The 18124-nt window shown below is 49.5% G+C and overlaps 1 protein-coding gene across 2 annotated transcripts in view; it reads left to right on the forward strand.

The window, feature by feature from the left end:
* The window catches only part of NRG2 (neuregulin 2), a 200222-nt gene that overhangs the window by 161491 nt on the left and 20607 nt on the right, over positions 1 to 18124 (forward strand). For both annotated transcript variants that reach the window (XM_049785998.1, XM_049785999.1), the window contains exons 2-3: positions 7691 to 7862; positions 12930 to 13048. In XM_049785998.1, coding sequence (XP_049641955.1) covers positions 7691 to 7862; positions 12930 to 13048 — 291 coding nt within the window. The remainder of the gene's footprint in view (positions 1 to 7690; positions 7863 to 12929; positions 13049 to 18124) is intronic.

The raw sequence follows: 18124 nt of genomic DNA on the forward strand, positions 1-18124 counted from the left end.
TCCAGGGCCTTCCTGGCAGGGCTGCCGGCCACGTCCTGAGCGTCTGTCTTGCTCTCAGATCTCTGAGGGCTCCGCACCCACCGCCCACTGCCGAGAGTAATGAGGTCAAACTGCTGGCAGCAGCGGACCGCGTGGCCTCAGGGCTGGGATGTGGGAGCAGAGCAGGCTGGGTTGTTCTTGCTGTTGTTGTTATCTGCAGTGAGGTGCTCTCTGGGGTTCCCTGCCAAACAGATCCAGGCCAGATGCCCTGGCTTGGCAGCAGGCAAGGAAGAAGCAGAAGCCAACCAGCACCCAGCTAGTGACAGTGCTCAGTGGGGCCTCTTGAGAAAGTGTCCTTGTGTTATAAAGGAGGCTGCACACGACCCCCAGCCCCTATGCTGCGTGTCCTGGTCCTACTGACCCAGCAGGGGAACAGCTGGACCAAGAGAGTCTCCCAGAGCATGGAAGCTTGGACTGAGGAGGGGATATTCAAGGAGAGTGGAGGTGGAAGCAGAGCTAGCCATCACCCCAACTCCCCAGCCTGTCCCCCTCCTATTGTAGGGAAGGGAGGTTGTAGGAAGCAGGTGCTGCTGAGAAGTCCCTTCCTCTACACATAGTACATCCTACTACCTCTCTACTCCCTTTCTATCTCTATCCAGTCTCCTGCCTGTGGGCCTGGGCTCATTCCCGCCCTCCAGTGGGGAGAATCCTAGGCCCCTTGGGACAGGATCTCTCCCCTTGGGCTACAAACTGAATTTATTAGAGATGTTTAAGGGAGGAGGGTTCATGTTGGCAAAACATGGAGGCAATCTAAACCATTTGATCCGAACAATATAATACAAGGCATGATTTAGAACTGTTTTGGGTGATGTTTTTACAATATATTGTAAAGTGGAAAAAAAGCAGGATATAAAACTTTTTCAAGAGAAAAGGCAGAGTAAAGGCTCACAGGGGATATTTTAACATTGGACAATGCTTTTTCTTTCTAGTGGTTTTTGAATTTATTTAAATGTGGTGTTTCTTATGTAATAAGACCATAAGTGGGGTCAAGCTCACTCAATGGGAGTGGAGTGGTGGCCCCACTAGGATGTCTGTGTCTGGGACAAAGCCAAGAACCTGATGGATACTCAGAAACATGTGATCACTGACTGGGGCATGAGAATCCAATTCTGTCCATCCCAGAGAGCATGATTCTCAGTATGGCTCAGTGATACAATCAGACCTCAGGCAAGACCTCCTAGGCCTGACAAAGAGATCCAGAGTAGACCCAGAATGGACACAGGTTAGACTCAGACCTCCTCAGAAAAAGTGTCCAGACAGGGACCCTGTTGGCCTCAGCTGCGGCCTGGCTGTGCTGTTTCTAGGTCCTCAAAGCTCTGCTTGGGAATAGGCTGACCTCACCCCAGGTGTCCCTGGGGCTACTCATGGACCCCCTGTCTGGAAGCCACAGTAGGAGAAGCAGTGTGGTCAGACAAGGAAGAATTTAGGTTACAAAAAATAACTGGTTTGGGGCCCAAAGAGATAGCACAGTGGTGTTTGCCTTGCAAGCAGCCGATCCAGGACCAAAGGTGGTTGGTTCGAATCCCGGTGTCCCATATGGTCCCCCGTGCCTGCCAGGAGCTATTTCTGAGCAGACAGCCAGGAGTAACCCCTGAGCACCGCCAAGTGTGGCCCAAAAACCAAAATAAAAATAAAAATAAAAATAACTGGTTAGTTCCCAGCCTGTAAACTCCTGATAAGAACCCATCTCATCTACAAATCTGGGGCCCTTCAAAGGAGGCACCCACTCTCCTCACAACAGAAGGCTGAGGCTCTGGACTCAGGAGGGAGCATGCAGAAGTTCTGTAGGGGTGGGTGTTCTGAGTACCTCCACAGATTTATTTTTTGCCACCTAAGCCTCAACCCTGAGTTTTCTGAAGTAAACTTGCAGCCTGGTTCCGGGGCCCTAGACCCTTGTCCAGTGATTAGCCTTAGCTTTCAAAGAACTATAAGCAGGAATTTCTGCAGGCAAGAACCAAAGCGAGAGTTGCTTGCTCAAGAGGTAGTTTTCAATGTCAGGGATATCCCATATGGTCCCTCAGGCACCACCAGGAGAAATTCCTCAGTACAGAGCCAGGAGTAAACCCCTGGGCATCACTAGGTATAGTCCAAACACCAAATAAATAAAATTTTCTAGTGAGCATATTTTTAAAATACTAAACCCAGAGTCCCCTTCCTGACTCACACTGTCCTGGGCCTGCCCGCCTCACTGGCCTTCCTCACTGCCCCTACCCCCCACCTGCATCTCCTTACAGCCTCAGTGACCTCTTTTTTTTTTTTTTTTTTTTTAGCAATCAGAATTTTTTTATTTGATGTTTCTGACAAAAAATGTCAGAAAATGTCCCTTAGATAATCTTTCATCAATAAACATAGGAGCAGACTAGGAAGGCTTTGGTTATTTTTTTTTAACTTTTTTTTTTTTTTTAGTGACCTCTTTTTTATCTTGAGCTCACCACAATCATTCCTACCTTTTCTCTAGCTTCCTCATAGTTTTTTTGTTGATTATCTCTGCTCCTCACTAAAATCAGGCTCCATCCAAAGAATATAAAACTTTTCACTATCTTGCTGACTGCTATCTGCTCAGGGCCCAGAGCAGAGTCTGGCGTGTGGTGGGCAAGGCAGGGGGCCAGAGAGGGTTGTTGCAGGGAGTGGATAGTGAAACAGAAATTCTAAGGTGCTCACAAGGTAGTGTTCGGTTCCTGGAGACCTGAAATTCAGTCCTGGGGTTTCCTTTGGTAATGGAGCATGACTTTGGAGTCCCTAGTTCCCTGAGCACTCAGTTGGGGCAATGCTTGATGTCTCTAGGGTCTCTCTCTCTCTCTCTCTCTCTCTCTCTCTCTCTCTCTCTCTCTCTCTCTCTCTCTCTCTCTTTCTCTCTCTCTCTCATCTCTCATTTTCTCTCTCACTCTCTCTTTCTCTCTCTCTTACACACACACATTCAGCAGTGGCCATACTTCCTGATAGCAGGTGACTCCCCCCCCCCAACCCTGTGTTGTTTGCTGTTTCTGATATGGATTCTCCCCTCATGTAGCTACAAGGATAGTATGTGCTCTTGAAGCAGCTGAAGACAGGCCCAATATGTGCCCAGTTCTGGAGAAGGGGAGAGGACAGTTAGATGTTACCAAGTGACCAGAAACTAGATCCCGGGCTGTCAACTCAACCTTAGAGCAAAGCATCTGGGAATATTGGTTCAGTTTGCCATCAGATTTGGTTTGTTTTTGTTTTGATTTTGGTTTTGTTTTGGTTTTGCATTTTGGTTATTGAGACACACTCAGGGCTGCTAGAGAGCTATTCCCAATTCAGAACTCTGGGCTCACTCTGGCAGTGCTCAGGAAACCGTGTGGCACCAGGGCTATAACCTGGGCCTCTCACACACAAAGCACGCACTCAGTCCTTTGAGCTCACTGAACTATACTCACATAATATGAGAAAATTCTTCTCTGTGTGTATGTGTGTGTGTAAATTAGAAAGACCCTGAGGCACCTTTAAGACCTGCACCTCTGGTGGGTTCTCACAAGTTGTGCTTCAGGACATGTCCCAAGCACTGACACAATGTTTAAAGTTTTCTGTGTGAGTTAAGAGTTATTGGAGCAGTAGCACAGCCAGTAAGGCATTCACCTTGCCTTGCATGTAGTTGATTGATGTTCAATTTCCGGCATCCCCTATGGTCCCCCGAGCCTGCCAGGAGTGATTCCTGAGCACAGAGCCAGGAGTAAATCCTGAACACCGCCGGGGGTGGTCCAAAACCAAATGAACAAAAAAGAATTATTGATAAAGACTGACTGGGACCCCAGGACAAACAGATGGAGGAGGTTGGGTATACAGTACAGGGCTATTTTAAGGTAGGACTTCAATCATCCTAAGTAACAGGGAATTCCAGAAAATCTAACAGATGGATATGAATGTGCATTAAAAAATAACTTTAGAATTCATAAGAGATCCCAAGAATGTGTGTGCATAGAAGAGAAAAGCATAAAAGTGTATACAGATAAGTGGAGGGAAATCCAAGCAAAAGGTTAATAGGCTTAACAGGTACAAAGAACTCTTAGAGATCAATAAGAGCGTGAGCACCCATGAGAAAAAAACAGCCCAGACAAGAACAGGCAATTGAAAAGGGAAGAAATACAAAGGGCCAATACACTTATGAAAAGCAACCAACCTTCCTAATAATCAAATACATGCAAATTAAGACAACAAAGAGACGTTATCTTTTGCCAAGCTAATTGGCAAAGATTAAATACGTGATAAAACCTCATGTGGGAGAAAAAAAAAAAACACAGGCACTGTCATTTAGTGGAGTGAGAATTGGTGCAACTGTTCCAGGAGGCAATTTGGCAACAGGTAAAGGTGAGGAAAATCACATACCCTTCTGACATGGCAATTCCACTTTTAGGAGGATTGCCTTAGGAAATAATCACAGATAATAATAATAATAATAACTAATAGCTAACCTTGATTAAATGCTCTGTGTGTGCCAGACTCTACATGCATTATCTCATATAATCCTCACAGCCATCAGCCCACAGGGCAGGAGCTGTTATCACCCTGGACAGATGAGGAAACTGAGGCGCAAAGGATTAAGTCTATAACCCGAGGACACAAAGGTAGCCAGTGGCAGAGCCTGGTGTGTGCACTGCACAGTTGTAGCCTCTATGTACACTGCATAAATTACAAGAGTGTCCCTGTCTTATTTGTAAGGGGTGGGGAGTGGGGTGGGGGAATATGCTGAGTGTCCTGCTGTAGAAACTGGTTCTATGAGTTACGTACACCCACACAGGAACATTATGCAACTATGAAAAGTGATGCTATAGAAAAAATATGTGAGTAAGTAGTAGGGCTTTTTTATATGCATAAAAAAAATCATGATTTAGGGGCCAGCACGATAATGTAGTGGGCAGGGCTTTTGCTTGCATGTAGCTGACCTGGGTTCAATACCCAATACTCCAGGATTGAGTCCTGACTACAGAGTCAGTGTTAACTCCTGAGCATCACTGGGTGTGGACCAAAAACAAAAATAAAACTGCTGATTATTTAATAAATAAACCTCTAGAGAGGGGCTGGAGCAGTGGTGCAAGCAGTAAGGCATCTGCCTTGCCTGCGCTAGCCTAGGACGAACCTAGGTTCTATCCCCTGGTTTCCCATATGATCCCCCAAGCCAGGAGCGATTTCTGAGCACATAGCCAGAAGTAACCAGGTGTGGCCTCAAAAAAAATAAATAAATAAAAATGAAAACAAAAAACTTCTAGAGAAGGACCTGAGCAATAGCACAGGGGGTAGGGAGGTTGCTTTGCAAGAGGCTGACCCGAGACTGACCAGATTTGATTCCCGGCATCCCGTATGGTCCCCTGAGCCTGCCAGGAGCAATTTCTTAGTGTAGAGCCAGGAGTAACCCCTGAGCACCACTGCTGGTTGTGGCCCAAACACAAAAAGAAAAAAAAAAACAACTGTAGAGAATCATATTGAAATCAATGAAGCCACTTCTTTTTTGTTGTTGTTGTTGTTGTTTTGTTTTTGGGTCACACCAGCAGTGCTCAGGGGTTACTCTTGGCTCCACGCTCAGAAATCACTCCTGGCAGGCTCGGGGAACCATATGGAATGCTGGGATTCGAACTACCGTCCTTCTGCAGGCAAGGCCAACACCTTACCACTGTGCTATCTCTCCAGCCCCAATGAAGCCACTTCTTTTTGTTTTTTTTTTTTGTTTTTTTTTGTTTTTTTTTTTTTGGTGGTTTTTGGGTCACACCCCGCAGTGCTCAGGGGTTATTCCTGGCTCCATGCTCAGAAATTGTTCCTGGCAGGCACGGGGGACCATATGGGACGCCGGGATTTGAACCGATGACCTCCTGCATGAAAGGCAAACGCCTTACCTCCATGCTATCTCTCCGGCCCCATGAAGCCACTTCTTAATAGTTTATTCAAGTGTTCCCCAAAGTAATTTATTTGTGAAACCACTTTCTCCAATAAAATATCCAGAGATGTTTCTAACCTATAGAATTGGGCTTCAGAAATGCTGTCATTGATATTTAAGGTCAAGGTCTTCATGGTAACAAACAATAATTTGCTATTAGCTATGATCCTATTTTTGTTTCAAAATGTGTATGCATTTGTGTACTTTGTTTGGGTATTAGGATAATGGGCCATTTTGTTCTCTCCTTAAATTCATCTATATTTTTAGTGGTCACTCCTTTATACTGTAGCACCCTACTTTCTCCTGCTGGCCACTAAGTGTGGCAGCTGGGAGGGTTGCAGTGAGGTGTGAAGCTCAGGCCTATTCTCCTGCTTTCCTCCCCAATCAGCTCAGGCCAGTAGCTCAAAACTTCCAAGGGAACATCCATTGGCTTGGACAGCCACATCAGTCCCAATACCTCTCTCCCTGGTGCTATTGGCTTTTCCCCAGAGTCTAGGCATGTCAGAGTGATGAGACTGCTCTCAACCTGATGGATCGCATGTATTGGGCTTTGGTGTCCACTCTAGGGCTACTGGATGTGTGACCTTGGTCCCATTTCTCAGAGAATGTGACTCAGAGATTCACCTTCACTGTCAGCAGTGTCCTGCCCCAGAGGCACTGTGTAACTGAATGGGCAATTCAGTGGAAACTATTACCTCAGGACACAGGCTTGCCCTCACTCTCCTGAGAACCCAGTACTTTCCCTTCTTCCTTTCTTCCTTTCTTGTATTATGAAATGGGGGAATCAAGGCGTGAACTGTGGGAGACTGAGGCCCATGGAGCTGGAAAGTAAAATGAGAGAAGCACTGATAGCGCTGCCTTTAGCCCTGGCCAGACCTGTCCTTACACAGGCCTTCTTCCTCCCTATCACCTCAGTCAACCCTAGACAGAGGTGACACTCCCAGGCTGAACTCCTGAACTGGTATGCAGCCCCCATCCCAACCTTTTATTTTGTTCTTTTGTTTATTTGTTTGGGGGCCATATTCAGTAGTGCTCAGGGATTATTCCTGGCTCTGCACTCCTGGCAAACTAAAGGGACCCTATGGAATGTCAGGGCTCAAACCTGGGCCATCTATGTATAAGGCTGCTGTGCCATCACTCCAGCCTCTACTATCATTATTTTAGGTCCTAAATAAGTTGGCTGTATTTTAATTAAGTTAGCTGAGTTAGTCAGGACTGCTCCTCTGGGCTCCAGTTTCCCACCACAAACTCCACCCCTGTCCCCAGAATGTCAAGGCCAGCTCTAGCTTCCCAGTCAATTCTACTTCCTGAGCACAGAAACTGGATCTATCCTCTTGGTCCACCTTGTCCTGGGCCCAGCATAGGTCTGGGGTTGCAGGACAAGAGCAAGGCCTGGACACTGAAATCAAGGAAACTTGGGCCTGCACTCACGTTCTGCTCTCATGCAAAGCGACACCACCATTCTCAGCCTCAGTTTCCCTGTCCATAAATCCCCCAATTTTTCCTGTCTCATCATTGGTGTGAACTTATGGGTAATTCTCATGAATTGACACATGCCAGGCAGGAAGAAAATGCTGCTGAGGAAGCAGCTATGCTGAGATCATGGCAGAGCCTCTGAATACATGTGGATCTGAGCTGGAAAGTAACTTAGGGCAGGAGATGGGTGCACCACATTTTTCCAAGCACCACAGCACTTTCTCCACAGCTCATGCCAGAGTCCCCCCAATACACACCATGCTCATCTCCTTACCTTGCACCCCACAGCCACCCGGCCCAAGCTGAAGAAGATGAAGAGTCAGACGGGACAGGTGGGTGAAAAGCAGTCTCTGAAGTGCGAGGCAGCAGCCGGGAACCCCCAGCCTTCCTACCGCTGGTTCAAAGATGGCAAAGAGCTTAACCGCAGCCGAGACATTCGCATCAAGTACGGCAATGGCAGGTGAGCACAACCCAGCCTTTTTAGCCAGGGAGCTGGACTCAAGTAGAGCCCTAGATTCCCCATGACACCAGTGCTGGGGCCCCTTGACCGCTGCAACCAGTGTCTCCTTATAGCTTTGGGCCCTTCTGGGAATGAGCCAGAGCCTCATGGCTACAGAGGCATCAACGGGATAGTTGGAAACAGTTCGGTTACCCAAGTCTATTTTAGCTGAAACATCTTAAAGACTTGCTGCTGTCTGTAAGCTGACCACCTAGCATGTCTGGAGAGAGCGGATTGGAGAGAACTGAGAGGTCTTGCATACCAAGGGCCTCTCCTTGCTCAGCTCAGCCAGGGGAGGGAATATAGAGCCCCGACGCTAACTGGGGGTGAGGTTCTGCAGCTCAGTTTCCCCTTGTTCCATGTGAGTCATTTCATGTGGAGTCAGTATACCAGGGAGTGAATCAGGAGCTCAGGATGGCAGACTCAGCTCACCTCTCTGCATCTGGAGTTAAAGAAGCGGGAGGGCCCTAGGAGGTCTTTCTTGACTAAAGTGCATCCCAGTTTTCCTGCCCCTTCAGAGAAGAGCTCATCCATTTTCCTCCTTACCCTTAAAGCAAACGAAGATAATTCCGGAAGTCCAGAATCTGCCCCACAACGGGAAGTGACAGGCCAAACTCAGTCACTCCTGGCTTGCCTGGAACCTCAGGGTTCAAGCAGGAGACAGTGGGCTGGGAGATACATCCAGTTCTCTGACTCTCCTCCCAAGAAGGGGGGCAAAGAGAAACCTCAATTCCTAGAAAATGCTTCAGGTAGAAAATAAAATAGTTTCAGGAGGCTTTGACTGCGTCCTAAGGGAATTACAGGGAAGGGGCCCATCTTGTGTGTCACTCCTCTTCATAATTAGAAAATTGGGTTCCTGTTATGCTCTCCTTCAGAGTCCACCACCCCTCCCCTCTATACCACAACGGACTCCACAATGGGAGAATGTTTTGCCTGACAGGCCCTTCACCTAGCCCTCACTCTCTACGACATACCCAGAGTAGCAGCAGAGTTCCCCTTACCTGCCTCTCACTCTCAGGCCCATCTCCATTTTCCTGTTCATGGATACCAAATCTCACCCTCACCCTGACTCTGACTTCCTCCTGCACATACACACCAACATACCCCTGACCCCTATGAGCTCTGCCTTCTCCCTACAGTCCTTCAAACCCTGGTCCATGCTACCCACTTCCCTCCTAGATGCTCTATCTCCTACCATGCCTGCTCCCCTCATGCTGAGTCAGTATTTCCCCCACAGGTTCCTCATTCCTCTCTTTCCATTACTGATATACCCCATATTCCCCTGCAGAGTTCTGAGACAGGAGCTCCTCGTTCCTGGAGCATCTGGTGCTTCACCCCCAAATCATCCTCTGCCTGCCCCTCCCAGTCTCCAGAGCCCTCTGCACCATCAGTACCAGAAGTCTCCTGTCTTTGGGGCTCCCTCTTTCTCCCCCTGTGGATGGCTCCACCCTCTCCTTCCCATTCACCCCAAGATGCTCCTCTAGTTGGCTGAACAGCATGGCTATGCCATGCTGCCAGCTTGGAACTTCTCTCTCTCTCTCTCTCTCTCTCTCTCTCTCTCTCTCTCTCTCTCTCTCTCTCTCTCTCTCTCTCTCTCTCTCAAATCTCTCTCTCTCTCTCTCTCTCTCTCAATAAATTCTTTAACTGAATCACCATGAGATACAGGGTTACAAAATCGTTCATGGGGCCGGAGCCATAGTGCAGTGGTAAGGCGTTTGCCTTGCACGCAGCTAATCCAGAACAGACCTTGGTTTGATTCCTGGCATCCCATATGGTACCCCAAGCCAGGAGTGATTTCTGAGTGCAAAGCCAAGAGTAATTCCGGAGAATCAACGGGTATGGCCTGAAACAAACAAACAGACAAACAAAAAAGTGTCTCTCATATTCCCCATCAGAGCAAAAGAGGATCTGTCCTGCAGTCCTGGGCAGGGAGAAGGGGGGTAATTCTTCCCCCACTCCAGACAGCTCCGGTCACCCGTTGTGGTGCCCAGGAGGCTGTCACTGACAGTGGAGATCCCTCAAGCTCAGAGTGCACCCTGCAGCCTAGTCCCAGTGCCTGCTGCTCCCCTGAGGGACCTGACACCAGAGACACCCCCCTCAGTGGGAAGCAAAGGGGTCTCTTTCAGGATGAGCCCCCCCTTCTGGGCACACCAGGAGGGGCAGGACTCCAAAGCTGACCTGGCCTTTGAGTCAAAGCTGGTCCTGGTCAACCTCAGCATCTTCCCTGGGTAACCCAGTCTCAGAACAAGGCCAGTCATGTCTCCTCAGTATGGGGGACCCCCAAGAGTTTGGATTATGCCTCCTGCCCCCTACCTGTTGGCCCTGTGCCCACTGCTACATTTTTGAAATTTCCTTGTTCCCTCATTCTGGCTCCCAGCCCTGCGCTGATGGGGTGCAGGGTGGGGTTGAGGGGCCCACAGTGCCTTCCTCCCTCCCTCAACACAAAGTCCCTCTATGGACTTTTTCCTCCCCCATCCCCACTGCTGTCTGCTCGCTGACCCCATTCCTGCCAATGGGCCCCCAGGCACCCTGACTTGGCAGGATTCCTGGCCTGCGGGGATCCCCTCCTCAATGATGCCAACTGTCTCCTGGGGGCCGCACTGAGGTATCTCACCATCTTCCTGTTCCCAGAGAAAATGTACTCCCTTCCCCAACCCCCCCACAGTAGCACCCCGTGTTCCTTATTTATGAGGAGCAGGCTAGAACAGGCCCCTCAGGCAGGCACTGAGGAGAATGTACCCACAGGCGGGGCCCTGCTGCCCAGCTTCGTCCCTGCCAGCAGAAAACCGGCTGAGGGAAGCAGGAGGACTGCGGGGCAGACCTAGGTCAGCAGCGCCTGCCTGCCTGTGGGAAGGTGGAGGCAGCCTCCCTCCTCAGGCTCCCACTGGAGCTAGAAGGGGGAAGACCATACACAGGGCCTTCCTCCTCCTGGCTCAGTGTATCCTACCCTGAGCACTGAGTCCAGAACCTTCTTTGTGAGGCTGGGGCAGCCCTGGCTGGAGTCAATGAAACCAGCCCAGCACTAGGTGCCTGAGGCAGGGATGTTTGTGAGTCTCAGGCCACCCCTTCTCCTTCCTCACACCTGTGGCTTCTCTCTCCTTTGTTCTGAGCTGCTGGTAAGGAAGGGTGCAGGGAGAGGCCTTGAACCTGGCTGGCAGCCTGCAGCTATGTCCTCTCCCTTAGTCCCTTGGTATTGGGCCAGGGAGTACCAGCAGTCTCTTCCTGGGTTTTGCCGCATCTGACAGGCCAGAGCTAGCAGGAGAAGCCACGTGGTAGGGCCTTCCCTCGGGGGCTCTGTTAAGTGAAGGGAACAAGCTCAAATTAACTGACCATGAGGGCTACAGGCAGGCAGTGGGCCTAGAAGACCAGCAGAGATAGTGAGGAGGGAGGGGGACTCACGGTAGCTGTTATTGTGACAGTGACATTGACGACATTATGGTGACACTGTCAGTGACAATGCCGCCTTATTGGCCAGACAGGGGGTGATGGGGTGCTAGAAGAAAGACCACCCTGATGTAGAGCCTAGGAAACAGGCCTCCAAACTCAGCCCACAAAGGGGTGTAGGACAGTTGGGCAACCACACACAACTACTATCCAGTCTCTGCTCACCCCATGTCCACCTGCCCCCTTCAGCTTTGTGCCTCTGTTTTGTTTTGTTTTTGTTTTTTGTTTGTTCGTTTCTTGGTTTGGTGTCACATCTGGCATCGCTCGGGTTATTCCTGGCTCTATACTCAGAAATCGCTCCTGGCGGGCTCAGGGCACCATATGGGATACTGGGATTTGAACCACCATCCTTCTGCATGGAAGGCAAATGCCCTACCTCCATGCTATCTCTTCGACCCCATTTTGTTTTGTTTTGAGCCTTGTTGCCTCCTTTTCTGCCCCCTCCCCTAAGCTTCGATTCATACAATTTAGGACTCTGGATATTTTTTCCACTGGGGACTGAAAGAGGAGATTGCATCATGTCAAGAATTGTTCATGCTCTTTCTTGTTTCCCCTGGGGGCCCATGCTGCACTGTCCTTTACCTCCACTTACCCTGAACTCACACAGGCCCCAGTAACCCTGGGGCCAAGGGAAGAGGCAGAGAAGTTACAGGCCCTGCAAAGTCAAGGTGTCCTGGGCCAGGTGTGGGACTTTCAAGATAGTAGTGATCAGGGAGAGTCTTCTAGAAGGGATAGCTCCCCCAGGACTGTCACAGCAGCACACATCTCAGCCCTGCTCTTCACAGAAGTGGGCCAGAGCCTTCTCATGAGGCCCCAGGGTCTGTGTGAGCTATGAAAGGTCCGTTCTCATCCACTCCACAGCCATTTCTGTCTTTGCATGATATGCCCTCACATCCAGCTGGACAGAAGCCCCAAAGACTTGGGTTTCCCATTTGTACCATGAACCAGCAGTTTGGTCAGTAGGGATAGATAAGTCAGGCCACAGGGATCAAACCTTTTTGTTCCCTTAGGTGGACAGAAGATAGTTGGTGCAGTTTTGTTTAGAGAGTGAGTGAGTGAGTGAGTGAGTGAGTGAGTGAGTGAGTGAGTGAGTGAGTGAGTGAGTGAAGCAAAAGCCCCTTGGGGAATCCTAGGGCCCTGAGGCAGTACAGAGTAAGTTGGAACAATGGTTATTGGAGAAAGGACACATGGCAGTGGAATAGAGATGGGAGAGGGATCTTGTGTGGCCCTCACTCATCTACATGAGCTGCCATGTGTCCACGAGGGAGCCGGGGAGCTGGTGGCTGTCAGTGGGAACAAAGGGGGCAATGAGAGACAGGCACAATATAGGAAAGCAGTGAGCATGTGACTTCCTTAGGGGCCCATATTCCTCCCCCAGGGGGTGAGCCACTGAGTCACAACATATACTCCACATTGTCCTTGACTCCCTCTCTCTAGGGACATGGTAGCCCAAGAGGATCCCAAAGATGGCAAATCTGAGGGCTGCATGCCCCATTCTGCCTGCTCCCTGGGAAGTGGGGACTGCTGAGGGACTCACTGAGGACTGCTTGGAGACTCACGCCTGCCTTGTTCTCCCCTACCCAGGAAGAACTCACGACTGCAGTTCAACAAGGTGAAGCTGGAAGATGCTGGGGAGTATGTGTGTGAGGCCGAAAACATCCTGGGCAAGGACTCGGTCCGGGGTCAGCTCCACGTCAACAGCGGTAGGTACCCCACCACCATTCACATCACTGGAAGGTTCTGCAGGGTGGGGACAAGTCAGCAGTCAGTGGCTGCCAGATCAGGGAGGTCCCCACATAACCCAGCCTGCACTTGACCCCCTCCCGCCTGCACTGTAGATCCAGGCGGAGATCTGGACAGATGTGGAGAGATGCAGGCGAAGCATAAATGTTTAGTTTTGTTATCTGGGCCTGGAGGAGCCGCCAGCTCTCATTTTAAATACCCTGAAAACTAAATATTTTGAAATCAGAAGGTGGGGTAGGGGAAGGATATTTTTAGAAGGCAATTACAGAGGCTGGGCTGCCAAAGCAGGCTAGAAGAGGTGCCCCCTGCACGTGTGAGCAAACTCTCCGCCTGTTGCTTTGTGGGTACAGGCAGTGTCTCCCCAATGGTGGGGGCATCTCTGGGCAGCCTCTGTTCAATGACAACAGCCCCTCAGGCAGTCTTCGACCATCTCTGCAGCAGCCCCACCCTCGCTGCTGTCCCCATAGGTGCTGATTCTCAGGCTTTGCCACACCACTCCTCATCAAAAACTTCCACCCTCCAGACTTCCCCACTCCCTGACACAGACTGATTGCCCCACTTGGCAGCCTTGTTTAGGGGTTTTTCCCTCCTAGTGCTCCTCCAATGCAACAAGAACATATGCTATGTCAAGGCCCGAGATTCAGCCTGAGACCCTGCCTGCTTTGCATTTGTAAGGGGCCCCAGTTCCTTCATCTTTCCCGCTCTTCCAGATTCCTTGCCACTGTATTATTCTGGTCATTCTCTACAGATCTTTCTTAAACTTGCCCCTGCCTTTCCAAACTCACCTCCAAGGCAGCCTGACCCAGTCCTCATGTCTCCACAGACACAGCCTCTCACAGCCTCCATCCCACAGTCCTGCTCTGGCCAATCTAGTTCAAACCAATCCGGTCTTCCCAGGCTTCACTGCAGCTTCCCTGACACATCCCATTCTTAATATACCCCACAGTCCTCTACCCTGACCACTCCAGACCCTACATACCACTCTGGGGCTAACCTCACTTCTTAGCTAACTTATAAGGGAGCTTGTATGACTCGGAAATTTCAACCTTGGATCTTCCTTCAAACTTAAGGCTGGGGCTAGAATGATAGCATAGCAGTAGGGTGTTTGCCTTGCACGTAGCTGACCCAGAAAGGACTCGGGTTCAGTTCCCGGCATCCAAATGGTTCCCTGAGTCTGCCAAGAGCAATTTCTAAGCATATAGCCAGGAGTAACCCCTGAATGCTGCTGGGTGTGCCCCCAAAAGAAAAAAAATCAAGCTTCAGGCTGTCCCTGAATTGACTTTGCAGGTATAGAACTGAGTCTGCAGTGAGAGAGACCTTGTCCCAGGAGCAGCAGTTATAGAAGCTACTATTGACTGAGAGCATAGTATGCCTCAGGCTAGATTCTACATTAACCCTTAAATCCCAATTCACAACCTACTGTATTTGATCAATTTGAGACTGAGTCTCAAAAGAGATTAACTATTTTGCCCCAAGTTGCCAACTTGGGCCAGAGAGATCATGCAGGAGGAAAAGTGTGTATTTGACTTGCATTCAAATCCCAGTACCACAGATGGTTTCCCAAGCACTGCCAGGAGTCACTCCTGAACACAGAGCCAGGAGTACCAATGAGCACCTCCAGAAAAAATACTGGAACTGGAGACATAGTACAACTTGCCTTGTATGCAACTGACCCGGGTTCAATCTACATGGACTATATCCATGTAGTCTCCCAACCCTGTCACAAGTTATTCCTGAGTGCAGAGCCTGAGCATTGCTGAGTATGGCCAAAAAAAAAAAAAAAAAGAGGGCAACAATTAGTTGGCAACAGAGTCACATCATGGAGCAGGAGTTGGCCAAGATCAAGAGTCTGGCCACAGGGCGACGTCTAGTCTGATAACCTCGGGCCTGGCTCATCATAGGTCAGTCAGATTTAATATAAAAAACTAGTATAAATTAGCATATTAAAAAAAGACTTAGAGTTGCTCCAAGGCCTTTACTGAGCCTTACATGACTCAGCCTGGGCTTGCATACAGGGAGTGTACATGCAAAAGGGTCTAGAACCATATTTCTCAGATCCACTTTGGACTTGAGCTTTTACTAAGGGATCCAAGACCTTCTTTTTTTTTTTTTTTTTTGTTTTTTTGTTTTGGGGCCACACCCGTTTGACACTCAGGGGTTACTCCTGGCTATGCGCTCAGAAATCACCCCTGGCTTGGGGGACCATATGGGACACCGGGGGATCGAACCGCGGTCCATCCGCTTGCAAGGCAGACACCTAACCTGTAGCGCCACCTTCCCGGCCCCACCAAGACCTTCTTTAGATGGATCAGGAGTCTAACTCAGAACTACTGTCAGAACCAACAGTTACTAAAACTGAGAAGGACAGGGGCAGGGTCCAGGAACCACATGTGGCCACATGTGCTCCCCTCTGTGGTAGCTACTTCTCCTACTGTCAAGAGACTTCTCCCGTATTTGGGGTGTCCTTGGGAAAGAGGTGGTCTTAGGTTTAGCCTCCCAGGCCAACCTCATCCATGCCCAGGGCCCAGGGATTATGCAACTTGAGGACTGTGGCTCTCCCCTGCCCAGATAGTCCCTACTCTGCAGGAACCTATGCTTGGGCCCAGGTCCATCACCAGGCCTAGTAAAAGTTGTGAACCACATCTCTAGGATGCTGTTCATGGGGGAAGAAGGGCTATCACGTAGAAAAAGTAGCAGTGCCCCCTCTACACGATTGTGATACAGTAGAAGTTGGGGAGTAGAAGTCAGGGGAGTAGACTATGGTACTGGGCCAGAGGGCAGCAGAAGGGCCAAAGGGCTTGTCCAGCTCCATCGTGCCCTGGGTGACTTGCTCCTGCAAGTCACATTCTCTGCATTGGGTCTTCACCAGTCAGAACCCACCATAGTTGGGAAGTGAACAGGTCATTGCAGGGGGCCAGGAGGGTCTGGCTGGGGAAGTTTTCCAGGCAGAAATGCACAGACACCTTGTTTACCTGTGGAGGCCAGACCTGTAGCAACCACGCCTTGGGAAAGGGGGGTGAAGGGCGGGTAACGGGCAGCCCTCTGACTCATCGTCTCAAGGTGGATAGGCAGCATAGCCTGCCCGCCCGCAGGGAAGCCAGGGCTGTCAAGGTGGGGTGGAGCAGCCTGAGAGGGCAAGGGAGGGCCTATAAGGAGCAAGGGGTTGTGGGGGGCTATGCTCAGTGAGCTGATGGAGCTGGTCTCTCTGGGGAACAGAGTCCTCTAGCATGCACATGAACTCCTAGTAGGCTCCAGCTGAAAGGAGGAGTTACAAGTGTATGGTGCTTTGAACTAAGCAGTCGTCTGGGCCCTACCTGCTTCTCCTTCCCAGTTAGTAATCTCTTCTGGGTAAAGGTGTCCTCAGGAATGTCCCTGGGGTGAGCACTGCATCCCAGATCTGGCTAGACCTGGCTTTATTCCAGAGGGGACAGGGGTATCACAACCCTTTAGGGTCTGTGTCTTACCTGGAATGGCAGTTCAGTCACACACACTAAGCACCTGCACTCTTGAAGTGGAAAAGTAGGCATATTGACTAAAGGGATAGATTTCACCTGCAGGAGAGAGGTCAGATGAGAGTCACTTGATAAACAGAGGGTGCCCCCAGAAAAGAAAGGGGGAGCAGTTAGGCATCAGACACCCCTCTACCCCCTACCTGCCCCCTCCGGCTTGTGCTTTAGAGCATCATGGAAGTTCTCACTACCTCTCATCCCCACATGAGCAGGACTGATAAAGTGCCTTCCGAAGGAACTTTGTGGGGTGAGCTCCCAGAGGGTACCTGCAGATGAAAGCTGGGGTTTCTGCCTGCAAAGCACACACCGATCCTTCCTTTGAACTCTCTCCCCAGCCTGCCCTGGCATTTTCTAGATTTGTTTTTTGAAGTATAACTTATGTACATGAAATTCACCCTTTTTAAATAGACAGTTTAATGGATTTCGTGTAGCCACAAAGTTGTATAACCATCGCCACTGATTACAAAACACTTTCATCCTCTTGAAAGAAGCTCCTACCCACAAACAACTCAGTCCTATTTCTCCCAGCCCCACCCTGCCCCATTCATCTGCTTTCTTCTGATTGGAACTCCCCTGTTCTGGAAACTGTGCCAATAGAATCACACAGTCCTTGGCTTCTTTCCTTAGCATATGTTTTCTTCTTTGGAGGGAGACTCCTGAACAGTGCTCAGGGGGCCAGTGACAATCCTGGCAATACCTAGGCTATGCAGGCCGGATTGCTTGGTGATATGGCATTACCCATGTGGTACTTGGGATACCAAGTGGTACCGGGCACCAAACCCAGGTGTTCTGCATGTAAGCATGTGGTCCAACCATAGGTAAAGTGCCCTAGTTCCAATATCCGTCCATGCTGTAGCATGTATCAACTGCATTCCTCTTCATGGCTGAAGGATATTCTGCTGCATGAATAGAACATGATTTTTGCTATATTACTCATCAGTTTGGATTGTTGGGGTCATTCCAATTGTTTCCAAAGTGAGACTATTCTGAATGTCATAGAGTATATACATCCAAGCTATCATAAACTCATAGGTTTTTTTTTTTTATTCTCTTTGGTAGCTGGCTCCTATGGTGATGCCATGATTCATTGCTTAAGGAACTGCTACGATATTCTATTTTCCCACACAGAAGAGTACCAGCTCTCACCATCACTTGTTGTTATTCATTCTTTTAACCATGGCCCTCCCATGGTAGGAAAACACGTGCTGCTGATTTTTAGACCTCAAACAACCTCCTAGGAACCTATTTGCATTCAATGGGAGATGGTGCAGTGATGCCCAGAGAAAGCTCAGTTAGCCTGTGTGAGAGTAGCAGTATCCCATGTTTGTTGTTCTTTCTTGTATCCCATGGATACTAGATACTAGATATTCCTTCTAGCCTATTTAGTGTCAGTGCTCTGGGAGATAGTGGTTCCAGTGGTGAACAAAACAGACATGACCTCTGCCCACCTGCTCTGCATACATGCTCAGGGAGGGATTAGAAAGTGCTAGCAATTGCTCCAGAAATCATTTCATCATGCTGCAATCA

This window comes from Suncus etruscus, chromosome 14 (genome assembly GCF_024139225.1).
Source record: "Suncus etruscus isolate mSunEtr1 chromosome 14, mSunEtr1.pri.cur, whole genome shotgun sequence".
NCBI lineage: Eukaryota > Metazoa > Chordata > Mammalia > Eulipotyphla > Soricidae > Suncus > Suncus etruscus.